The following is a 27,008-nucleotide window of genomic DNA, read 5'->3' as shown; positions in this document are numbered from 1 at the left end:
CGCTTCATCAATGTGATGGCTCCTTACTCAACGCCATAATTTCTTGGACTGGCAAACAACTTTGCCAGACTCTCGGCCTCTGGTTCCTTAAGACCAGAATTATGTTTTTCTGACGACGAGGCTGCCATGTCCTGTTCCATGGTGAAATTATACCCTCTCTTCCACCTGAATCTCCATTACATTACCCTCCGGTGGATAGTGGAGGATCAATCCTCCTCATGGAGTGAACGGCGGCTCGCTTTAATCTTCCCCTCGTCACGAGGAAAGAAGCAGATGGTTTTTCTCTCTGATTTTACAATTAACTACGGACACAAGTTAGTTCAGTTCCTCTGATACCTTTTATTTGACAAGAGGTTTTTGATTCTTCCTGAGCCCAAGATCTGCGCTGGCGGTTCTTTCACGCCTCGAACACAAATTTAAAATGCCAGACCATTCACCTGCTTGTCTCGTCTCTCAACTACAACCCAACAATGGCTGCAGCCACAGTTTCAGCAGGCAACTCTTTAGCCATTTTGGGCAGGTACCGCTGCCTGAGGTAGTCTGGCATGTTGGCGCAGGTAGCCCTTATTCCCGAATCCTCCTCGGCTGACGCTTCAAGGATCCTGCAGAATAATGGAAGGAGTGCATCAGAAACCATAAACCGTTCAGTGCACATTGCGTCTCCGGGTTTTTAGACAGCTCGCGGCAGTATTGCATGACCAAGGTTGGCAGAACGCTCGTTTTTTTCGACGAGAGGTTCAGACTAAAATAATGGACGTACCTTTTATGGGTAATCCCTCTTTGGCCAACATGTTGAGCAGACACTGCAGACACTACCCGCGCCTTTGATTCTCTCCAGTACAGAAAGCAGCCCTTTCGTGGTGCCCGAGGTTGCAGCTCCACATCCTCTTTTCCAAGGAGCACCACCCAGTATCAATCCTACAATCAGAACCAACTGCATTATCCAACTCGTATACAGGAGGTAATTCTTCCAGGAAACTACGACTTGCCTTAGAACCCACCCTTAATTCATCCCAAAAAGGCTTACGGTGGAATTTCTCTTTTATTCCATTTGGTCAACGATGCCATTTGTCTGTTGGGGGTTCTAATGGTTTTGTCGAAAGGGCACGCTCCAGAATTTGGCAAATTCCCTCTTGCTACACCTTCAAAGGGGGACCTCTACCTCCTCATTTACGCGAGTCGTTTGCACAAGTGTCTATATTGTTACACACAGGGACCGTCGGAGTGGTTCAGAATCTCCAACAACAGAGTTAGGGTTTACTCTCAGTTCCTCATCAAAAAGCAAGTCAGGAAGGAGGCACCTGATTGTTGATCTTTGCGCAAACTTTTCAAATGTTGTACTTCCAGAAGGTCCTGAAGTACTACTGCCAGAACTCGACTTCCAGGATGTCTATTTTCATGTGCCAATCCTTGCACAGGAAGTGGCTACACTTTACAATAGGTACAAACCTTTTCAATTCAAGGTCCTACCTTTGGACTTCGGTGCACTCCACGTGGATCCTGGCACCAGTAGCATCCTGTCTACGTCTGCAAGGCATACAAATGTATCATTACTTAGACGACTGTATCATAAGGGCTCACTCTTATCAACAGGCAGTCCAGCACACCCAGACCTGTCAGTCACTGTTTCAAAACCTCATTTTCAAAAAATCATGACCAGTCCCAACTAGTCCTAGCTCCAATATGAACATTTCTCGGAGCATCAATCAATACAAGCCTGGCAAAGGTGTTTGTCTCACATGAACGACAGGCCTGCATCTCCCACATGGTGGTTCTTCTACGTACAAAAAAGGTCAGTTTCAGTAGATCCTCAAAGTCATTCCTGGCCACGGCCTCCACCTGCATCCAGTTGGTTCCTAACTGTAGATTACACATGAGAAAATGCTATAGGAGCTAGCCAAGCAGTGGCGACAGCTAGCTGGCTCATTCGACGACATCTTATTTGCCTTTCAAATGAGGACACCGCTGGGCTTGTTGGCCCACACTCCCAGTGTGGCAGCAGGCCGCTCCCTCCTCGGACGCTCCACCGCTCACCCTTACCAACGATGCCTCTCCGGAAGGTCAGGGAATGCACCTTCAGGGTTTTTTTCCATCGAAGGCCGATGGATGCCTTTCCAACTTGTGTCGCGCACTAACCGCGTATGCAATCTGCCTTCCCCACAAAAGATCGTGCGGAACTGCATTCGGTGAACTTGTCAACAATATTTGCATTTGCTTTTCCGACTATTCTGTTTGTGCCTCGTCTCCAGCGGAAAATGAGGTTCAAACCATGTCACATACCACTCTTTGTGCTCAGGCGGCCTCACCGACCGTGGTGCATGGGTCTCCTGCTACTACCTTGCTGCGAACCTATCACGCTTCGTCCTCTGCCGCACCTTCTGACAGTACAGTACGGACGGATTCACCCTCCGCATTCCTCAGGCCTCCAGCTTGTAGTTTCAACCTGTGCAATCTGAATTTGCTCTCTTGTGCATTGCCGCAGACTGAAGGGAGGTTTCTCGCGAACGCAAGAGCCCCTCCACTACTTAGAAATATAAACTAAAATGTAAACGCTTTGGTATCTGGTGGGAGTCTGTCTGCATCAATTCTGTGCACGCTGCACCACAGCAAACCCTACCTGTTTTTCTCCTTATGGCAAAGTCAGCCCTTTTCTCAATTCGTCTTGAAAAGTACTGGCTGCACTTCTTGTTTTCGCCATGATGGATTCAGGTCTCTCTATTCTTCCCGGATTATTCGCAAATACTTTTAGGGCCTCTACAGGATTTGTCCGCCCTTCTGGCGTTCCCCGCCTACTCGGCGCCTCAACGTCGTATTAGCCCAGCTTCTTTTGAACCAATCCATTTTCAGATTCGACATTTCTAACAGGGAAAGTTTCACTCCTACTCGCTCTCACGTCTTCTCGACGTGTTGAGTCCTATTCAAGCTTTTACCATCAAATATATTTAACTTCAACTTCCAAGTGACTCTCTGGTGCTGCGCACCAATCCATTATTTATACCACAGGTTCTATCTGACTTTCACCTTAATGAACCAGTCATCCTATGAAACTTTCTTTCCAAACCCTCAGTCTTCAGCTGAGCACACTCTACATTCTTTAGATTTCGAACAATGTATTAAATTCTACATACAACGGCCAGCTGCCTTCGCAAGCTAGACCACCTTTCTTGTGTATGAGCAGATGCGTTTAGTGCATCCAGTGACCAAACAAACCATTGCCCCATGGTTTGACATCAGCTATCTCTTTTTGTCATACAAAGATGGCCAAGCCCTTACCTACTCCGGTGAGGGCCCACTCGACAAGGGCAGTTTTCAAACTCCACTGCCCTATTCGCTGGAGTGCCTCTCCATCAGATCTGCTGAGTGGCAACGTGGTCCAGCAGACATATGTTTAACAAGGCACTACTGTCTGGAGGTAATTGACAGCGCAGTCACTGCTGTGGGTCAAGCGGTGCTTCTGAATTTTTTCAAGTAAGGTGAGCCTCTGTTGCTTCCCTCCTCCTGCCAAGTAAATATATGTGTGTGTGTGTGTGTGTGTGTGTGTATATATGTATATATGTATATATGTATATATGTATATATGTATATATATATATATGGATAGTCCAGTATAGCGCAGGTTTCTTCTAAACTGCAGATACGGACACAAACCCAATTTTTGGTGCAAAAAAAGTGATTTATTCAGCTGTGGCGTTCCCAGTCATCACAACGCGTTTTGCGCTTCACAGAGCGCTTGATCACATGACACAGTTAATCACCAGCAGTTGGTTTAAATACAATCCACACATCCTGACCGAGCCTACAAACGGCATAGACCTAGAAGAATTGTGACTTTAAGAACTACACAGGCTCATTTGTAGTACCATCGAGTTTCACAGGATTCTATATATTTCGCAATAATTATTTTTTTCTCAGAGGCAGAACACAATTATATCTCAAAGTGTGGATGCAAAAACCATTAAAATAAAAGGTGATTGTGATTTTCTTTTAAAAACCAAACAGCATATGTTTCTTAATAGCATTAAAATAATCAGTATAGTCATTGTTTGTAGTGCAGTACCTACGTTGACGTTTGTTCTATGCTAGTTCTATATATTTTTTTGAAATCGCATGTACTTTTAAACTGGAGATGATATGGAGCCCCATATGTTGGTTATATCCAGTTGATATATCCGCATTTGTGCAAAGGAGAGCAAAAAAGTGCTTGTTCAAATTTGACAGGTTTTCATCTCGAATGAGGATTATATTGCCGATGATGTATGAGGTTTACAGTCAGAAGGAGATAATAGCGGTAAAATACCTTACTCATCCTTGATAATAAGCCTATATACATAAGCAATGTGCAAATAACGCATGTTTTAAAACATCAGACATCCTTATTCAGTTTTTACATAGTTTTTACATAAATTCAGCAATCAATACCCAACAATTCATAAATAACACTTATATCTACAGGATTCAGAAATATGCCTATTAAAACCTTAAAATGGTTAAAAGATGGCTAAGAAAAAATGAATTCATATAGTATATCTAAGTTTGTTATTTCAATTGATTGCTAAAATCATAAATAACATAGAAAAGTTAATATACATTTCCTGTGCAAAGCTGTCTAAGACCAATAAAACATGCTTAATACTTTAAAAATCCCATAGTCAAATTGTACATATTTACTTAGGAATGAAAAGGGCCATCCTAATCACATGTTAAAGACACGTGTACAGGTCCTCCGTGGTATTGAGGCCTGAGGGATACTTTGTGTTCAGTTCAATTATATATCTTGTTTCGAGGCGGCGTAGTTTGTCCTCTCTATTACCGCCTCTTCTGCTCGCCTGTACGCAGTCTATAACCAAGTTTTTCAAATCACTGCTCCTGGAGTTGTGTTTTACTTTAAAATGTCTGGCTACAGGATATGTATTATCCTGGTTTCCTATTGCCCGTAGGTGTTGCAAAATTCTTTTGTGTACTTGGAGCTTCGTGCTCCCCACGTACAGCAAATTGCAGGGACAAATTAACACATAGACGGCATATTCCGTCTTACATGTCAATACTTTGGTAATTTTGTGTTCCCTGCAGTCAAACGGTGAATAGTAACTCTTTTTGTTGGTTGCTTGTTGACATGCTTTACATACCTTGCAGTTAACCTCTTCAGTGCTGCGCGAATTTCGCTGCAGTGCTGAAGGGTCATAAATCACATTGACTCATGACGGAAATGTTCCGTCATCAGCACCGACGCTGATGACGGAACCGTTCCGTCATGAGCATGGAAGGGGTTAAAAAATCCTGCATGTGTTTGATACCAAACAGAGGCTTCAAGGACCTCAGGGCTGGTTTGAACCAATTCATCCTTCATGGACTGCCCTCTGCTGTATGTCATGCTGGGCCTTTTAAGGAGATCCTTCCCTATCACTGGATCACTGAGAATTAATGGCCAGTTTTTACTGATAATCTTTTCAATTACAATAAATCTGAATTCGGGGTTACTTTTGGCAAAATCCTCATTCTTTGACGGAGGTTGTGTCACATTACCCAGCAAAAGGGATCTATCATTTGAGTTGGATTTAGATATAGCCGCATCTATTATTTTATGGGAATAGCCCCTTACTAGAAACCTTGCTTTGCTATCCAACTGTGCGTCCTTTAGGTCAATCGGTCTGCTATGTATTCTTTTTAAACGTAGCATTTCACCATACGGAATGCTGTTATCAGATGTTTTGTATGTGAGCTACTAGCATGCACGGTAGAATTTCCCGCTGTAGTCTTGCGGTGTAATCTGGTTTCTATTCTACCCTGTTCAATGAAAACCTCCGTGTCCAAAAATTTAATGGATGTCTTACTCAGGGTGGCTGTGAATTGAAGGTTTAGAGTGTTATTGTTGAGGTCTGACACAAAGGTTTCTGCTGATGTCATATCCCCCCTCCAAATCACAAACAGGTCATCGATAAATCGTAACCAAGTTACCACCTGTGATTGCATAGTTTCTGAGTGTTGAACCAGGAGGACCAGCTCCTCCCACCAGCCCATGTGTAAACACGCGTAGCTGGGGGAGAAGCTGGCCCCCATGGCAACACCTTGCAACTGCCTGTACATCAGATTATTGAACATAAAAATGTTATTCTCCAGGCAGATTTTCACCATTTCCAACAACATTTCCCTATGGTCTGGCACATCTCGCAATGTTCTTTCAAGGTAGAAATTAAGAGCATTTAGACCATCTGAGTGTACAATGCTGGTATACAGCGATCAAACATCCAATGCAATCCGTATGTAATCATTTTGACATTCAACATTTTTGATTTTGTCAAGAAAGTCACTAGTATCACTGACATACGACGGAAGACCCTTGACCTCTCCCTGTAAAAAGAATATATATATATGTATATATAGACTAAGGATTTATCCTGTTATACAACATACTGAGCTTATTTGTGATACATGCCGAAGGGTGTGGCATAGTCAAGAGTACAGTCAACGTTTTAAAAAAAAAATAAGCATTGACGCTATTATATTAATATCTTCGGTGTATGTGTTTCTCTTGACAGAGAGGCCGCATATCTAGTGGATTGCGCAATGTAAATAGTGTTTTTATAGAGGCAATGTTCTTGTTTTTATAATTGCAAAGATGTATTTATTTCTTGCTGACAACCAACTTTTTTAGAAATATTTGCGCTAAATCCATTGGCAACAGTACCTCTTACCACCTTACCCTCTAGTTACCTTTAGGAAGGCACGAGCACTTAAAGACTATTTAGTAAATAGCCATCATGAAGGTACCACATCTAGATCCAAGTCCGAACCTCTGAAAGGCTTTTCCCCTTGCGGGAAATGCAAGGCTTGCAAGGGTAGTAGGCGTATAACACAGTATAGTGTACCTGGGGTCAAACAACCTAAAAAAATAGTGAAGTTCCTCACATGCTCCACACCTTACGTTGTGTACTGTCTAACATGTCCTTGTGGCAGAAGGTATGTTGGCAGCACAACGAATCCTGTCAAATTAAGGATTTTAGAGCATCAAAGGGCAATTCAAAATGCAGACGTGAATTATCCTGTAGCCAGACATTTTGACAAGGAACACAAACGCAACAGGGATCTGTTGACGTATTTTTGTCTGGATTCCGTCCCTGCCCATACAAGAGGAGGAGACAGGTTACACAAACTAAGGCGATTGGAGTCGCGTTATATAATTGACCTACAAAGCAAAATGCCATGGGGATTAAATGTACATGAGGACTTAGCAGTCCATTTGATCTGATGAAATTCAAATAGGGCTTGATTGATCAGTTGTAAATATTGTATATATTGCTGACTCTGTTCTCTATTGCTTCTATTAGCTTTTCTTTTCACTTTTGTAATGTATTGCCTTTCAAATGTTTATCGTCACGTAATCTAATTTGCATTAGACTTTACTTTGGCCCATTCAGGGCGTGATAGTGGGTAATGTTAGTGGGAATATTGACTTGCATAAAATGTACATAGCCCATTTGTGGGCATTATGGTAATGGCCATTTTTTGATCGATTCTGATCCAGAATGTATAGAGCCATAAATTCATTGTGTTTACACAGTTGTACCTAGCTTGATTAAGATAGCGATGTGCAACATTGTATATTCTCGACCCTTTCAAAGATGGCGACCGCGTTTACTTCTAATGGTCCTATCTTTGTGTCATGCACTATTACCACGTGATGATTTAAAAGGCATTGAGGCTTTGCGGCACTTTGTTGTTTTGAACACTGACGAAGGCCGAGTGCCGGAAGCGCGTTGATTTACTCCTGAGTGCTGCTACCTGATTCCCGGAATTGACGGGGAGGGACTGTTGGAGCTGATATTGTGGTCGGGTGCACCCCCGGCGAGCAGGCACCAGCCAAGGAGTGCGACAGGCAGGTGCAAGTGGAGCGTATATATATATATATATATATATATATATATATATATATATATATATATATATATATATATCAGGAAATGTGAAGCGCACTCCAGGGGTAAAGCGGCAAAGTTTTATTTTTCAGCCCACAAACTGTTGCACGAGTTGTTTGTGGGCTGAAAAATAAAACTTTGCCGCTTTACCCCTGGAGTGCGCTTCACATTTCCTGAAAGAAAGAAATGGTTTTTGAGCTTTAAAATATATATATATATATATATATATATATATATATATATATCATCTATATCCAGTTTATTCTCTGTTGTTGAGACCTGTACCTTGATTAAGTAAACTGCTTCGTCTATGCCTGAGACTCCTCTGTATTTAATGAAAGTTGGGGTCACTTTGAATCAAATGTCTGTGTATTTATTGAAACATTATCCAATATCAATTGAATGAAACAGATGAAAATTTTGTGAAAATAAAATACAAAAAAAAACGTTATAGATTTCTATAGTAGGGTGTTATTTTTTCTGTGGGACTGCTCTTATATGAATGTTATAAGGGGTTTATTGTATATTTGGGTGAATGCTGTAGACTACACACTAAAGTCCACATAACACCTTTTCCAAATTACAAACGTGTCCCTTTTGACCCATTTAATATTTTTGATTTGGCAGAGCAAGGCATGACTTCTATAAGTGAGTTAAAAAACGGGGATAGCCTTCCAGTATACGGTTGGGATAGAGAAAATGGTAAGAAAAAAATGGCCTACTTTGTAAGTAAATAAAGAAATTGACGCACATTGAGAATATGAATGGAAGGTGGACCTTAAGGAAAGTGTACCAATAAGGTCACAAAACAGATGTCTGGTATGGTGAGAGAAATACACGAGTAAATGTTCATGACAACAATCTAAATTATTTCTGTATATTTTGAATAACAATATATTTGACTTTTGTAGCCCAGTATCATACTGCCGCTCCTATCATGAGGGCCCAACTACCACGGCGCCTTTCTTCTAATATCAGCACAATGCGACAGGCTTCAACACAAGTGCCCATTGTGTCAACTCAAACACAGAGAATGGGTGAGTTTTGCAAACTGATTAAAAAGGGTGCTGAAACTGACCTAAAAGCATGTTTTCCCTTTTTGTGTAGCTTATGAAATCCCCAGCCTTGCCCATTGGAGTTCTTGGCTTGAAGCAATGGCTCTGGCCAATGAGGTTAGATGTGATGTTTTTAAGTGAAGTCTATTAAAGTCTGGGTATCTGTGAACCATATGTAAGCCATACAGTGCTTTGAACAGCTTTGTTCTACCACCTAGCCAAGGTGTCTTTTATACAACAGATACATAGGAAGGTAACAGCATAGGGTTATCAAGTTCCTACGACAGTATTCCGCCCTATTTACAGTCCTGTGCCTTCATTTGAGAACATAATGTATGAAAATGCTCAGAATGCAGTGTTGTAGGATGAACACTTCTTCTGGCTTTATATAGACCGAAGTCCGGTATGTAGAATGTACAATTGATCACTAATGCATTCTACACAGAAGGCAATCGTTTTTCCCCCTCTGCTTCAGGTATTTTTATTCTTTAATAAGGGCTCTAATGCGCACCTGAAAGTATGATGACCTCCTCTTAGGCTTTTATTTTTTATTTTTACAGCTCACACAGCTCAGGACAATCGAACCCCAAGATGGCCTCCCAAAGTCTTTTGAGATCAGCAACAAATTTCGGAATTTTGTGATATTTTAGCCACCTTGGAGTCAGGCAGTCCTGATCTCCAACACAAGACTACACCACAGCCGTCACTTTTACACTTACGTCTCTCAGTGTTTCCCTGTTGCGGCTTCCATGTCATTAACTCCTTGTGCGGCTGGGTGACCCATTTTTTATTTTTATACTTCAAATACTTGGCATCGTCCCTGCCATGCAGAATCTACTTTCTTATCACCCACCCCTCCACTAACCCCCCTCCCCCTAGCCACATGGAAGGTTCAAGTATTTGAAGTCCCTGCTTTTACTCGTTGCATTCCTCTTGCAGGTCGAAAACAGACTCTTTACATTTCAGGTCAGACTCGTATATAAATTGAAAGGATGTACTGAGTAGCTTAACAAAGCCCCATGTTTGCACTGTAAGAAATACAAAAATAAAGAATTTTGGCTATGTAGGTTATTCTTAATCATCTACTTCAAAATACACCCTTCACAGTGTAATATATACATGTGCATTGAAATGACTTGCCATGCATTGATGCTTTCTCCATTTGCTCTGATTCATGTTTACCTTTCTTTCACAGCTTTTATCGCTACTGTTCTAAAGAAGCATTGCATGCGCCAATAGGTCTGGCATTTTGTTGTACAGTTGTAAGCAGAGAGCATTTTTGCACTCTGTTCTTTGTGCGTGTGTTCGCAAGCATTAGCACAATTACACCAGACCTATTGGCTTTGTCAATGCTCTTTTTAGTGCTTTCTACTGCACATATATTATTTTTAAATGCTGTTATTAAAAGGTTACACTATTACCCAATTGAATGGTACTTTGTGGATCCCGCAATACAACTCTGCTACATTCATTATGCTGTGTGAACCTACTTTCAGCTACTATTTTTCAGCAATAATTTATTAGACTTCCTGAACATGGTTGTATATCTGTTAATAATAATGTTATATTAGGTAGTATTTGGTACTTTTACATGTGGCTATATGCTTAGCCAGTGACATGCCTGGTATTGGCAAAGACAAAGAAAAGAGGTAAATGAAAAGAAGGCAATAAAGACCGAGCGATGAACAAAAGATGCAAAAATTATCAATGCCCAAAAAATATTAAGAACTACCAGGGCAGCATAAAGAATACCTGTCCTGATGAACAATAGTGCTTATTCAATTTGGATGAGTCTCCCCGCTGCATAAGTGGGTACCATGTTGGCCTGCACAGTTCACTTGATTGTTATTGTTTGTTTCATGTAGTTTCTCTTCTGGTTTTAAACGAGTCCCATAGTAATCTTCTCATTTCCCAGCAAAGCTTGTTAAATCTCTTATAAAAAAGAAAAGTTTAGTGTGAACGCATTTGGGACCCCCCCCCCACTGCAAATCAAAGTTTAAAAAATCTGTTAGAATTGGAGATCATTTGAACACCAAACAGACCTCAATAAGTGAAAAGACAGGCATCCAGATTTGAAATGCATGCTTAGCGATGCAAGATTGGCCATAGCTATGACTTGTGAAGTTGCTAGCCCGCTATCTTCACACCGACTAAATATTGTCTTCATCACAGAAACCCTCCCCTACCCTGCATCATGACCATCATTAGGCATCCTAATTCAAGTTGGGTAACCATCATCCATTAACACATACCTCAAAAAAGAAGGCGAAGTAGCCATGCTCCTTAAAGACTTATGGTACTGCACTTCTACAACTTCGCCCCGTTTATCAGCTTTCCTGCTGCTTTCGATTTCGTTGGAATGGAACCACAAAAATGTGGTACTTCCACTTCATCTACTGCACTGTTGGTTACGATGCCAAATCCACAGCTCATTCATAAGTACACTACTCCAACTACATATACTTGGACGAGTTCACCGAACCAGGGATATAGAATAGAACTAACAGGCCAGGACACTAAAAGAAATCTGTGAACAATATAAATGGCCACCATTCATAACTTCTGTGGCACAAAAAAAATATGCTCTACCTCATCGTAGCAGCTGCAGATATAATCATCATAGAGGGTCAGATCATTCCGGATTGGAGTGACCATCAAGGCATTTTGTTCCAAACCCCCACAACAGATAGTCATAGAGAATCTCAACAGAAACTCATGAAAACCTTAAAAATGCTAATAAAAAAAGGTTTCCATACTCATTATAGAATGACTGACTACCATCAAACAAAAAGCTCATGACGTGATGGCAGTCATCGTCCTTACAGACTACATTAAAAATCATCTCCTCTCCCTCTTATAAAGAGCAGAGATAAACCGTTGAATCCAAGTTATGCCAATACATTAAGTGTTAGTAAAAGGCTAATGAGAAGTCTGGAAAAAAAATTCAGATCTTCAAAATCTACCAGTGAGAAGGAAGCATACATACATAGTTTCTCATGGTGAAACCAATTGCTTCTAAAATGAGGTTAGGGAAACCAATAACTGACCTAAAACCCTCTGCTGCATTTAATACCATTTACCACACATACTCGCTGTAAATTCTTCCCAGTCCCGAATGGCTAACGTACAGCACTGTCTTACTGCAAGTCAACCGGGTACCCTTTAAATTGCAGTGTGCCGTAGGACCATCCCTCACCAATCCCCATTAACCGGTACTTGGAACTACTGATAGAAATGCTGGAAGATGAGAACCTAGCAATACACCAGTACACTGTTTATATTCAGCTGTACATCATGTCACTGCAAGGCCAGGCCCATTGGTAAACTTCGATTTTTCACAAAAAACAATGTTGTGCTCAATGCAGCACTGGAGTATGATCTAACTGGAATAGTTACTCGGTGCAGGCTTCACTTGTGATATACACTGGCTCCGTGTACGTGATACAGCATGAAATAATGCACACTATTTAGTTATTCATCTTTATTGAATGTGGCTCTTCGTGAACTCAATGTGTAGATTGATTTGTCCATGTTTCAGTCTGTTATTGGATATCATGTTTATTTACTTGGCAAAAATAGTAGCTATGTAAACAAGTGGCAGTCAGCACACCTCTAGTTCTGCCTTAGAAGTGAGTGCTTACTTGTATATACTCCCAACTGCATCCAGAGAATCCGTTACTTGCAAAGGTTCAGTATTCCCACCCTAAGACTAGTCCGTATTAGACCAAATTTGTTCGCGTTTGTTGGTTGTTAATTATGGTTTTAATGGACTTCCATTTGTCAGCTAATATAGGTACACAGACTGTTGGTGCTCGCACGTCTGTCAACGCAGCATACATGCGGCAAGTCCCACAGTACAAGTATTCTCCAGCAGTGCGGAATGTACAGCAGATGGCAACTTCAACGCCGGTTCCCGTGCAGCAGGTGTCGTATAAACCATGAATTAATGTACCCAATTTAATCTTTGCAGCCAGCGGATCTTTGGCCTGTAGGCAGGCATCCATACTCCATTTGATTGTTTTGCTATTGTTACGAAGTTTGTCATTTGTGTTAGGAGGTTTATGTTGTAGAGCAAAAATGTCTAGTTTGCTATAATTTCAATGTCAGTGACATCTTGCTGCAGTAGCCTGTAGGCCAATTAAACCAACTCTATATGCATGGCTGTTTCGGCTAAGACATCCTTTTTATTGTTTTATATCATTCAGAACGACAGAGCATTTTTCCAGTTATTATGGCAGCCACCATATACCTCAGTCACCTATAGCTATTTGCAGAAGTCTTTGTTGTGTAGCATCTATAAGAGGAAATTCTAAAACTGTTCAGGGCATCTGTGGTGTTCCTGCCAGCCAATCGGTTATATCCTATGGCTGAGGGCATGTCCATCTTCTATTTTGGGTATTGAGGTAATAATTGCCCCCCAGTTTGTTTTCCACGTATCCCTTTTCACCTCTATGGAGGAGGGCGCTTTGACCCAGTATTACTCTGTGCCAGGTGAGGAAACTGGAGCTTTTAGGGGCTTTCCAGTTTATCACGGTCTGCTGTTTTGCTAGCACCAAGTCCTGGTCAATAAACTTAGTTGTCACTTTCTTACTCTTGGGTTTGGCATAGAGACGTGTGAGGCTTACTTCTGGGCATGTTATATTTTTTCCAATCCTGTGTGGGCAATAGCAGTTACATCTGGAGCACCTCTGCTACCCTTTACCATTTGTGTGATTATAGTTGTTTGGGATGGCCATCTGGGAGAGGTGGAGTTCAGAGGACTCTGGTCTCCGGCAGAATCCGGACTCCACATCAACCTGTTGGTGTCCGAGTGATCTGACTAGCATTGAAAGCATGTGTTCGAGGCATATGAGCTGCAGATTGTACACTTAGCAATAGATCGCCACCTGGTGTTGGGCTTGGATGATTGCAGGTTGTTGTCTTCTTGGAAGAAGTCTTTGTAGTTACGAGATAGGGGACTCCTCCCTTGGACAATACTGCGCATGGTCATCGACTCCATCGTCCGATTATTTTTTTTCCGCCACTGGGTTCGGATGAAAGTTTTCCGCTCCGGCAAGAAAACACTTTTTCTGCATTTTCGAAGCGTGAAACTTTAGATAAACTTTTTCGACATTGAATAGACTTTTCGACATCACCAGCTACATCCCGGTGCATTGACGCGGGCCGTTGGGACTATCGGCGCCGTACGGCCTACGCCTGATGAACAGAACTCCATTCAAGAGATGCCCGGTATGTCGAGCAAAATTCCCTCATAGCGACCATCAGGAGGTTTGCAACCTCTGTCTCTCGCCAGAACACGACGAGTCGACCTGCACAGCCTGTGCCTCCTTCCGATCGAAGAAGACCATTCGGGATCGGAGGGCCCGTCGACACGAGATGAGGAGATCAGCGCCAGCACCGGAGGCCATCTTTGAGGAGGAGATCGTCGAAGAAGACGTCTCCGAGGACGAGAACCCACTCGAAGATATCTCCGAGGACGAGGCTCCACTCGTCGCCGAGGAATACTCGCCTGATCTCCAGTTCATATCGGGAGCAGAGGACTCGGACAATTCGATTCCATCTCGACAACCCGTGAGTACCTCTGCCCCTGCACAACAGACACTACCCAAACAAAAGGCAACGGTCAGCACTCCGCCCATGGGGCCCAGTCGAGACCGAAATTTACCCTCCGACGACCCGCCTTCGGGCTCGGCTCCGAGGAAAAAGACTACGCCTTCCGGTGCCTCGGTGCCGAAAAAATCACATGTGCCAATTCCACCTCCTCCATTGGCACCGAAACATCCTTCGACACCGAAGGACTCTTCGACACCGAAGCCAAAACGCCCTTCGGTGCCCAAACACCCTTCGGCACCCGAACCAAAAGACACATCGGTGCCAAAGCCAGGAACCGTACCGGACCCGAAAGCTTCGACTCCGAAACCCTCCGGTTCCAAAAATAAGGAAGGGAAGATAGATTCCGGCGCTGCAGGCCCAATAAAACCTGTCTCCACACCAAAATCTTAAATATCGGTACTTTAGACTCCAAGGCCTGATACAGACAAGCCTAAACCACCTTTTGCACCGAAAAAATTGCCACAGGACTCAATCACTCCTCCTAAGGCAAAGAACACTAAGCAACCCCTATCGGCACCGAAAAAATCGACGCCAAAGAAGATTATAGAAGAGGAAGATCTGTTTAGACCAGATCCTAGACAGAAAAAAGTCCATATTAATCCAAAAACTGGACATGTGGAAGCAATTCCTTATAAGAAAAGACCAGCAGACACACCACTTCCACCTCTGGTTCCTGCCAAAAAGGATTTTGCAACTTCTCCAAAGCACCCTTCCTCTCCTTCACCTTCTTCCTCTCCTGTCCCTCCATATATTGAACCTATAACTTCTCCTGCTCAATCTCCTGCATCATCACACCACACTGACGAGGAGTATGATTTAGGTGGGGGGGGGGGGTGACGTACCAGAGCCACATACATACCCTTTAGATGAGGAGGTCAATCCAGAATATCCCAAAGATGATGATGCATATAATTTTCCACCAAACAATGCACCAGACATCCCTGATCCTCAGTACTACCCAACAAAACCTTCCCCTCCAGAGAATAGTACTGGGTTTAATCATCTATTAAACAGAGCTGCACTTTACCATGGAGTTTCAATGCACTCTGATGTCATTGAGGAGGATTTCTTATTAGACACATTTGAGCAGTCACAAAGGTCTACTCAAATATTACCCATGATCAAAGGAGTCATTAAACATGCTCCAGACATGTTTAAAGAGCCAGTACGGTGTAGGGTGCTAAATCCCAGAATAGAGAAAAAGTATAGACCAGCAACCGCTGATCCAGTCTACATTAAGGGACATCTGCCACTAGACTCTTTGGTAGTGTCAAATGCACGTAAAAGAGCCAATTCCCAAACTTCTGGTGACACACCCCCGCCTGAGAAAGAATCTAAAATTATTGATGCGTCAGGGAAACAGATTGCTGCGCAAGCAACAAACATATGGCGCATAGCAAACACACAAGCCTTACTCTCACGCTACAACAGGGCTCACTATGCCCAACTAGAAAAATTAATGGAACACCTACCAGATCAATACAAAGATCAGGCAGCAGAGCTCTTACAAGAAGGCAAATTAATATCTAATGCCTCCATGCGCACTAGATGTAGCTGACACAGCATCCAGAGCAGTTAATACTAGTGTTATTCTCAGACGTCATGCATGGTTACGCATTTCAGGTTTCAAACCAGAAGTACAAACTATCATCCTGAGCCAGCCCTTCAAGCAGAACCAGTTGTTCGAGCCGGAAGTAGACAACACACTAGAAAAGATTAAGAAAGACACGGACGCTGCGAAGTCTATGGGTGCATTACAATCCACCCAGACTAGAAGTTCTTTTCGCCGCTCCTCTTATAGAGGAGGCTCCAAGCAGACCGGCGCAGATAACACATCATCTTTTAAGACACACACACAAACCTCCTCTAATAAAGGCGGAGGATACAGAGGCAACAGCAATAAGGGAAGAGGTAGAGGTAATAACAACCGCTCCTCTTCCACTCCCAAACCGTGACTTCCCTCTGCCTCCCCTACAGCATTCCACTCCTGTGGGGGGCAGACTATCACAGTTCCTACCTGTCTGGAATTCCATCACAACAGACAGGTGGGTAAGAGAGAATATCCAACATGGCTACTGCCTAGAACTCATAGAAACCCCCCCAAACATACCACCCAGGCAGCGTCCAATGTCGCAGAACACATATCTCTGCTTTAACAGGAAGTTCTAGCACTTCTAGAAAAAGATGCTATTTAAGTGGTCCCTTTACAGGAACAAGGAACAGGAGTCTACTCCCTGTACTTCCTAATCCCCAAGAAGGACGGGACCTTAAGACCAATTCTCGACCTCAGGCCCCTCAACCACTACATACAATCAGATCATTTTTACATGATCACTTTACAACAAGTACTCCCATTACTAGAACAGGGAGATTTTCTTTCGACACTAGACCTAAAGGACGCCTATTTTCATGTTCCTATACATCCTGTGCACAGGAAGTACCTAAGATTTGTCATACAAGGACAACATTATCAGTTCAAAGTCCTTCCATTTGGGGTCACAACAGCACCACAAGTGTTTACAAAGTGCTTAGCAGTAATAGCAGCACATCTCAGAAGACAACAGATACATGTCTTCCCTTACCTCGACGACTGGCTCATAAAAGCAAGATCGTTCAACCAGTGTGTACAACACACAAAACAAACTATTCAAACATTACACGACTTAGGGTTTACAATAAACTACACCAAGTCGCACCTAGAGCCTTCGCACGTTCATCAATATCTAGGAGCTACCATAGACACATCGGCAGCTCTAGCGTATCCCAGTCAAGCCAGGATTCAAAGCATTCAGAACTTAGTCTCCCTTTTTCCATGCCAACACTCTCTTCAAGCCAGAGTATTCATGAAACTAATAGGCATGATGGTGTCTTGCATCTTCATAATCCCTCACGCAAGACTGCAAATGCGCCCACTACAAGAATGTCTAGCACAACAGTGGAATCAGGCTCAAGGTCAGCTCACAGACCTGGTGTTGGTGGACAGCCGTACATATCGCTCTCTGCAATGGTGGAACACCAAAAACTTGACAAAGGGACAGCCGTTCCTAGACCCTGTTCCACAAATAGTGCTCACGACAGATGCATCCCTCACAGGATGGGGAGCCCATCTCTTGCATTATACCACACAGGGCCAATGGAACAACCAACAGAAACAGTTCCACATCAACCATTTAGAGTTGCTAGCAATTTTCCTAGCACTCAAAACTTTTCAAGTACAAGTACAAAACAAAGCTGTTCTAATCCGGACGGACAATATGACAGCCATGTACTATATACAAAAACAGGGGGGGACACACTCTCTGCAACTGTCCCAGCTTGCACAGAACATTTGGAGATGGGCCATCCCTCAAAACATACACCTGACAATAGAACACCTTCCAAGAATTCACAATCAGATAGCAGATCTGTTGAGTCGTCAGTCACAACAGATTCACGAATGGGAGCTGCACCCACAAGTTCTCCAACCATTCTTCCAAAAGTGGGGGCATCCACAAATAGATCTGTTTGCCACCCACGAAAATGCAGAATGCCCAACCTTCGCCGCCAGGTTCCCACACCCACGATCGGAGGGAAATGCGATATGGATGAACTGGTCAGGCAGATTTGCGTACGCTTTTCCGCCTCTCCCACTTATTCCACTAGTAGTACACAAGCTCAGACAACAGTCTCTCAAACTAATACTAGTGGCCCCCACATGGGCACGTCAGCCGTGGTTCACCACGCTACTAGATCTCTCACTGGTTCCACATCAGAAATTACGGCTCACGCCATCCCTGTTAACACAGAACCATGGAGAAATAAGGCGCCCAGAACCAAACCAACTGAATTTGGCGATCTGGCTCCTGAGGTCTTAGAGTTTGGCTACTTAAACTTACCACCAGACTGTATGAACATAATTAAAGAAGCTAGAAGACCCACTACCAGAGCATGTTATGCTGCTAAGTGGAAAAGATTTGCAATATACTGTAACAACAATCACATTGATCCACTGGATGTTTCCATCCAAAATATTATTTGCTACCTTCTACAACTACAAAAGTCCAATTTGGCTTATTCTTCCATACGCCTGCATCTAGCAGCAATTGCAGCCTATTTACAAAATAGACAGCATCTATCTCTCTTTAGAGTACCTGCAATAAAAGCATTTATGGAAGGATTAAAACGAATAATCCCACCTAGGGTACCACCTGCACCAGTATGGAACCTGAACATGGTACTTACAAGACTTATGGGTCCCCCTTTTGAGCCTTCACACAAGTGTGACCTGCAATTCCTAACATGGAAAGCTGCCTTCCTTGTTGCCATCACCTCTCTCAGAAGAGTTAGTGAAATACAAGCATTCACAATAGAAGAACCATTTTTTCAAATACACCCTAACAAAGTAGTTCTTAGACCCAATCCAAAATTCCTGCCAAAAGTTATTACTCCTTTTCACCTTAACCAATCAGTAGAGTTACCAGGGTTTTTTCAAAAACCGGACTCTGTTGCAGAAAGGGCTTTACACACCTTAATGTTAGAAGAGCTCTATTATACTACACAGACGGTACTAAATCTTTCAGAAAGACAAAACAACTATTTGTATCTTTCTCTCCCCCACACAAAGGCAATCCCATCTCTAAAGGAGGAATTGCCAGATGGATTGTAAAGTGTATTCAAATATGCTATCAAAAAGCTAAACGTACACTAACGGTTCTCCTAGAGCGCACTCCACTCGCAAACTATGAGCCTCTATGGCTTTCTTAGGAAACATACCATTAGAGGACATATGTAAGGCAGCAACATGGTCTACAATACACACCTTCACTAAACACTATTGTGTTGATGTGCAAGCCAAGCAGCAAGCTGCAATAGGCCAAGCTGTCCTTAAAACACTATTTCAGTATGCTGCAACGGATACAAGCGGCCACCGCTAGGGGAGACACTGCTGCACAATCGTTGCTAAGTGTACAATCTGCAGCTCATATGCCTCGAACGGAATATGCTACTTACCAGTATGCATCTGTTCTTGGCATGTAGAGCTGCAGAGTTGTACACGCCCTCCCGGGACTTGTATCCGTTCCAGTACTCATCTTACTTACATGCACACGCATGGACATCCTTTCTCTTTACTTCTACTAACTCCATCATTTCACATCATGGCAAAAAACAATCTGAGGATGGAGTCGATGACCATGCGCAGTATTGTCCAAGGGAGGAGTCACCTATCACGTGACTACAAAGACTTCTTCCAAGAAGACAACAACCTGCAATCATCCGAGCCCAACACCAGGTGGCGATCTATTGCTAAGTGTACAACTCTGCAGCTCTACATGCCAAGAACAAATGCATACTGGTAAGTAGCATATTCCTTTCCCGGGTCAAGGAGACGTTGGTGCTAGTGTTCCCAGACAACACTGCTCACACCACTTCTACCCAGAGTTCTCAAGAAGATCAAGAATGACCAGGCCCAAGTGACTCTGGACCGGGCATGGAGAGTTTGGTATCTCAAGCATCCAAAAATGAGCATTGATCCGCCTCTCAGGTGGAGGGTCCTCCACCCGAACCCGTAAACTCTCTGCCCTCTTGCGTGGAGATTGAGCGACGACATTGGATAGCTTTTGTCCTTCCTTCTGAAGTTTGCAAAGTTATCTTGGCGGCTAGGCAGCTCTCCCCCAAAACGGTATATGCCTGCTGTTGGCAAAAATGTGTAAAATATTGTACAGAAAAGTCTATTGACCCTCTTTCTGACTCTTTTTCTGATATTCTATCCTTTTTTCTTAGCCGGGCTCTGCCCTGGGCACTCTTTGCTCTGTCCACTTTCCTGCCGCTTCACAATTGTCCCCTTCGGCTGCTTACCATCATGACAGCCTTTCTAGTGGTAATAAAATCTGCCAGAAGAGTGAGTGTCCTGCAGGCTTTATCATCCAAGCCTCCCTTTCTTATAGTATTCCTGGGTATCCGGGGCGCTTTCCTACCTTAAGTGGTGTCCCCATTCCATTTGGGGTAATCTATCACCTGCCCACCTTTTATGCTCCTCCACATCCCTCTAAACTGGAATGATGGCTTCACCATCTGGTGTAGTTTTACCATGACCACACAAAAGAGTTCCAAGTGGCCGACCAACTCTTCGTTTTGCGCTTGGTCATTCTCTGTATCAAGATGTGCTATGTCCTGGCTACAATGCAGCCTCCTGAGGGCTTACCGCCCCATTCCACCAGAGGAAAAGCTGTGACCATGGCGTTAGCTGTGGCGTTCCAGTCCTAGACACTTGCCAGGCAGCAATGTGGGCCACCCCTGCACATGTTTGCCAAGCACTACTGCCTTGACTGTCCGGTCCGCAACGATGGGCACTTCGCCCCTTCAAGACTTTTTAGTATAGTCAAATTGTCTGCAACCCAACGCATGGATGCTATGGCTCGGATATCTATTCAAAGGTAAGAAATCTGCAGCTAGAAGTCTCTATCGAATGAACAAGTTACTTACCTTTGGTAGCACATTATCTGGTAGAGACAATATCTAGCTGCAGATTCCTTACAGACCCCCCCATGCCTCCCCATTCTAGAGAGACATTTTTAGAGCTAGGATTTCTCCATTTACAGGGCCCTGGTTTGGACACACACTAGTAAGTTCACTTTATAGCCCTGCACTGCTGGCATGGAAAGTCGTAAAAAGTAACGGACGTCCACACGTCTAGGTGACTCCTATATAGGTGACAGTGATGTCACATCCAGCGGCGATGACATCGCGAGGAACCGTACTCAGCCACCCACGGCCTGCAGGGGTACTGCTCACACAAAAGTTTATGGATCCAGTCTGACACCTAGGAAATTCAAAGGTAAGGAATCTTCAGCTAGATATTGTCTCTACCTGATAAGGCGTTAACGATGGTAAGTAACTTCTTCTTCAAAACTTTACCCTTTCAGGCTTAGAGTGCTGCATAAACTATGCAAAAAGAAAGCAGAGATGGTTAGGTGGGGAGCTGCTCCTATATAGAGTATCCTAAAAAACCAGCGGCACACTAAATTCTGGTCACCTCAAAATATTTTCTTTTGCCAAAATTTGTTAGCGTATGGATTAGCACAGTGCCATCCAAGCTGAACTAGAAAGGGACGATGTTTTTTGCCATTTATACAGCAGTCTTTAAGTATAGAATTAGCTAGTGCCATCAATGCCGGGCTGTAAATGACAAAAACCTTTTACCACTCCAGGCACAGTATTACATCTTATAATTGGTAAAATAGCATCCAGTATAACCTGGACTGAATAAAAGCAACTTCTGACACGTGTGTCACTGCCAGCAGAGCTCTTCAGTGAGGTTCAGCTTGGTCCAGACACAAGGGAGTTCCCAATATAAGTCACAAAATTCAGTTTCAAGATTATAGTGCTGCATAAATTATACAAAAAGGAAGCCGAGAACTCTGGGTCGGTCCCAAGTTTAGGTGGTGAGCAGTTCCTATATAGAGCACTCCACAACACCAGCTACACTATAAAATCTGCCCACCTCAAATTCCTGTTTTTCTAGCAAAGTTTTGAAGCGTAAAAGACTTTGTCCCTTTCTAGCTCGGCGTGGATGACACTGTTCTAATCTTAAGCTTAAAAACTGTGCTAGTCAAACACATTTGAGGAGAGTGTTGCTGGTGTTGTAGGGTGCTCTATATAGGAGCTGCTATCCCCCTAAGCTTGGGAACTACCCAGAGTTCTCTGCTTCCTATTTGTATATGTACGTCACAGATAAAGTCCTCTAATATCTGTGTGGGAAAGTTGTGGGATCACAGCGCGGCACTAATTTCTTACCCCTCAATGTTCCCCTCAGTCTCCCGATAAAAATGATACCTTCTCTTGTGTGGATGGGCCAAGTGCCTATGACCTGGAAGGGCCACAAAAAGTAGTGATTGAGGGGGGCCCATGGCGGGTCCAAAAGGGCAATTTGTTTTTATGTTTTTAGGCTGACGCTACTTAGGGCACCCACACAAATGATGTATCATTTTTCTCGAGATACCAAGGGGAACGCTGGGTGGTAGGAAATTTGTGCCTGGGCGGTGATCCTACAACTTACCCACACAGAAAGAAATGGAAAATGTGACTTTGTAAGTAAATTGGAGGTTTGCGGGGGATTCTGGGTAAGAAAACGCTGGGAGATCCACGCAAGCCGCACCACCAGCCAAGAGTCAGTACATGCACACCACCATCCACGCACACCACCAGCCTAGCGCCATCCACACAAACCGCCAGCCAAGCGCCATCAACGCATACTGCCAGCCAAGCGACATCTACGTACACCGCCAGCCAAAAAATCACCCATGCACACAGTCAGCCATGCATTATTCACGCACACTGACTTTTTAGCAAAATGGGAGGTTTGTAGTGGATTCAGGAGAGGAAAATGTAGAGAGATGAATGCAAGCCGCACCTTTCTGGACTCCCAAAGGTGTCCAGTTTTCAGAAATATCTAGTTTTGTTTAGGTTCCCCTAGATGTTTGCAAGCCCGGGACTTAAACACAGGTGTCCACATATCTATAACAAAACGACCTTGTTTTTCAAGGGGGTCACCTGTGTTTTTGGTCCCGGGCTCAGCGGCCATCTAGGAAAACCTACCAAACCCAGACATTTCTGAAAACTGGACACCTAGGGTGGTCCAGGGTAGTGCCGCTTGCTTGGATCTCCCAACATTTTCCTAACCAGAATCCCCTGCAAACCTCAAATTTAGCACAAAAAAAATCATGTTTTCCTCACTTTTCTGTGTGGGTAAAGTTGTAGGATCACCGGACCCCCCACAAATTTCCAACCACCCAGCGTTCCCCCAGGTCTCCCGATAAAAATGGTACCTCACTCGTGTGGGTAGGCCTAGTGCCCCCAACAGGAAACTCCTCAAAACGTAGTGTGGACACATCAAAATTTACTATCACAAATCGACTTGGCGGCCATTTATGGAAATCTACCAAACCCAGACATTTCTGAAAACCAGACACCTGGGGGAGTCCAGGGAGGTATGGCTTGCGTTGATCCCCTAACATTCTCATACCTAAAATCCCGTTTAAACCTCAGATGTAGCTGAAAAAATTCACATTTTCCTCACATTTCTGGCTGGGATCACATTGCTGGAACCAATATCCTACTACTAAGCATTCCCCTCGTTCTCGCGTGTTTTGTGATGGGTAATTTTGATGTCTGCACAATACGTTTTGGGCCCTTTTGCACAATAAGTTTCGGGCCCTTCCCTACCGAGAATCACTGGGATCACATTGCCGGAACCAATTTCCTATCACTCTGCATTCCCTTCGTTCTCACGTGTTGTTTTGTGATGGGTAATTTTGATGTCTGCACAATACGTTTTGGCCCTTCCCTGCCGAGGGCACTTAGGCCACCCACACAAGTGAGGTAACATTTTTTAACAGGAGACTTTGGGTAATGCAGGATTGGGTGGAAGTTTGTGGATCCACACAGATTTCAGAACTTTCCATCACCGAAATGTGAGCAAAATGTGTTACTTATTGACAAGGTTTGAGGTTTGTAAGGGATTCTGGGTAACAAAACCTGGTGAGAGCCACACAGGTCACCCCATCCTGGATTTCCCTGGGCGTCTAGTTTTCAAAAATGTATAGGTTTGCCAGGTTACTCTTGGTCCTGGCTGAGCTAGAGTTCAAAATCCACAGCTAGGCACATTGCAAATAAAGGGTCAGTTGTCACTGAAAAAAAAGTGATGTGTTCACATTGCATTTTAGGCTGTTTCCTGTAATGGGCACTAGGCTTACCCACACAAGTGAGGTACCATTTATATCGGGAGACTTAGGGGAACACAGAATTGTAGAACAACTGTTATGACCTATTGACCTTCAAATGGATCCCCCTCAAACACAGAAAGACCATCACTCACGCCCTGGTCACTAGCAGGCTCGACTACGGCAGCGCACTCTATGCCGGATTAAAAAAAACCTCACCGCAAGCTACAGAACATCCAAAACACTGCCGCAAGACTGGTCCTCAACCTGCCAAGACATTGCCACATCTCGCAGCACCTGCGCACACTCTACTGGCTCCCCATCGAAGCTAGAGTCACCTTTAAGATGCTAACCCACGCTCATAAGTCCCTCCACGACACCGGACCAGCATACCTGAACAGCCGACTCAAATTCCACGCACCCCAAAGGACCCTACCATCAGCCCAGCTCTCCTACGCCGTGGTCCCCCGCACCAGAAAGACCAGATCGGGAGGCCACTCCTTCTTCCGCGCGGCCAGAGCCTGGAACTACCTTCCGCTCCACCTCAGACAGATAACATCACCTCAAATCTTTGCAAGAAACCTCAAAACCAGGCTCTTCAACAGACCCCCTCTTTGATGGACTGGAACCTGCGAACCCCCCCCCCTCTTCCAGTGCTTTGAGACCCTTACGGGTGAGTAGTTGCGCTTAACAAACACCTGATTGATTGTTTAATTGATTGACTTTTTGGGCATTTCTGCCTTCCAATTGTAAGACCATGTGTACAAAGTAAGTCACTTTGAAAAATGTATTTCAATTCACATGCTAGTATGGGCACCCACAATTTCAGGGATGTGCAAATAACAACATTCTGCTTCTAAACTTTATATCTTGTTCCCATTTTGGAAATACATAGGTGTCCTTGATACCTATTTTTCACTCTTTATATGTTACTAAATGAATTGCTATATACCTGGTACACAATGAAAAACCATTGTAAGACGCAGCTCAGTTAGTTGCTCTGGGTTCCTTGGGTTCTTTGTGAACCTACAATTCCTATATAGCCCCACAACCAGTTGGGCCCAGCAGATGTAACAGTATAATGCCTTAAAAAATCGGTCATACTTAGAACAAGTTACAGGTGAAAACGTTGGCACAAATGGCTGTTTTTTTTTTCATCTAATTTTTAATATTTCTTATTTTCAACTGTTAGTTTCTGTAAACACATCTTAAAGGATCTACACAAATGACCCCTTGCTGAATTCAGAATTGTGTTTACTTCTCAGAAAACTATAGCTTTTAGATCCATTATTGCTTTCACACTCCTTTCTACCACTAACTGGAAGGAGGTTGAAAGCACAAAAAGTATCAAAAATAGGCTATGTTCCAGTAAAATGCTGGTACCTTTAAAATCCTCATGATTGTAAAAAAGGATTCAAATTTAACGTGGATAGCTTATGTGGACAAAATGTTACTGGGGCCTAAGAACAAACTACCCCAAATAGGGGGGGGGGGAAAGGCTTAACACTGGGGTGAGGGGGCTAGCAGCAAAAGGGTAAAAAAAAAATTGGAGGTAAGCAGTCCTGCGCTAGGTACCACGGTTGCATCCGTTTGTTATTGCTGTACCAGCTGCCTGAATTTTTGGTTTTGGGTTTTTGCCAAAACATCCACTCTACCCTATCCTCCCATGGTCCTGTGTTTCAAGGTGTGCCCATCCTCCACCCTTGTAGGCTTTTTAAAAAACTTTTCATGGCTTGGGGACAGAGTCCTGTAATAGCAACTACAGCATTTTGTTTCTAATTACGGCCTGCTAATCGGGTTAATTGGTCCAGATCTTGGTCCCGAAGTACTAAAAAAGCCCCCCCCCCCTCTTTACAATTTTCTGTCCAGATGCACATTTTTTTAAACCTATTTTTTTTTATAATCCTTTTGAGCCCACTCATACCTATTTAAATGCAAATTTCTCAAATTGGTGAATAAATTTACACGAAATCCCAAAAAGCTCACTAAACAAAGTTCAAACTTTTTGCCAACGTTTAATTCCTTTAAGCCGATTTACGGTATCTACATCAGATGTTTCCTATTGGAATTAACCTGGGAATTCAACGTTGTGGCACCCCTCATTTGTTCATGGGAACTTCCTGATGGATCACCCAAAGGCTTTGCAGAAAGGAACTGAAGTGGATGACCTTTAAGAAAAATGTCATGAAGATCCATCAAACGTACCAAGTCATTAGTGAAACAAAATACGCTCTTCCTGTGGAAACTCTGACCTAACTATAACTACACACTGGTGAATGCCAGTGTGAGATGTCACTGTGATGTTATGAATCAGCTGCTCCATACATTAAAAAGTCGTTTTTTTTTTTATTTTCCCATAACTTTTGCTTCAATGGACGGATTTGCACACAATTTGGCAATCACTTGGAGTAAACTAAGATTCATCCTGCCTATTTTCCTTCAAATCCGTGCAAGGGAGGAAAGTTAGGGGGTGGGTGAAAAAAAATGTGTTTTCCATTTTACCTCTGGGAAATTTTGCGCACACCGGCAGCCCAAACTGCTGGACAAATTTAAACATAACGTGGCATGAAGGCAGAACTTTTCTCAGAAAGGCAGCTTTTGGTTGCTGTAAATCTGTTCAGTAGTTTTTGAGATATAAGCGTTTTAAAAAATTTGCAGAGTGGACTTTAGCGTGTTAACATATTTGTAGTTCTTGCCCGTTTGGGAGCCACGGATACTCCCTGAAGCCA

General features: G+C 43.4%; 1 protein-coding gene across 2 annotated transcripts in view; it reads left to right on the top strand.

The window, feature by feature from the left end:
* Positions 1-27,008, top strand: part of LOC144768339 (embryonic polyadenylate-binding protein-like) — a 573,566-nt gene that overhangs the window by 477,583 nt on the left and 68,975 nt on the right. For both annotated transcript variants that reach the window (XM_078651918.1, XM_078651920.1), the window contains 2 exons: positions 8,825-8,950; positions 12,753-12,892. In XM_078651918.1, coding sequence (XP_078508044.1) covers positions 8,825-8,950; positions 12,753-12,892 — 266 coding nt within the window. The remainder of the gene's footprint in view (positions 1-8,824; positions 8,951-12,752; positions 12,893-27,008) is intronic.

The sequence above is a fragment of the Lissotriton helveticus genome, chromosome 7, assembly GCF_964261635.1.
Source record: "Lissotriton helveticus chromosome 7, aLisHel1.1, whole genome shotgun sequence".
Taxonomy (NCBI): Eukaryota; Metazoa; Chordata; class Amphibia; order Caudata; family Salamandridae; genus Lissotriton; species Lissotriton helveticus.
This window is presented reverse-complemented; position numbering and strand designations above follow the sequence as displayed.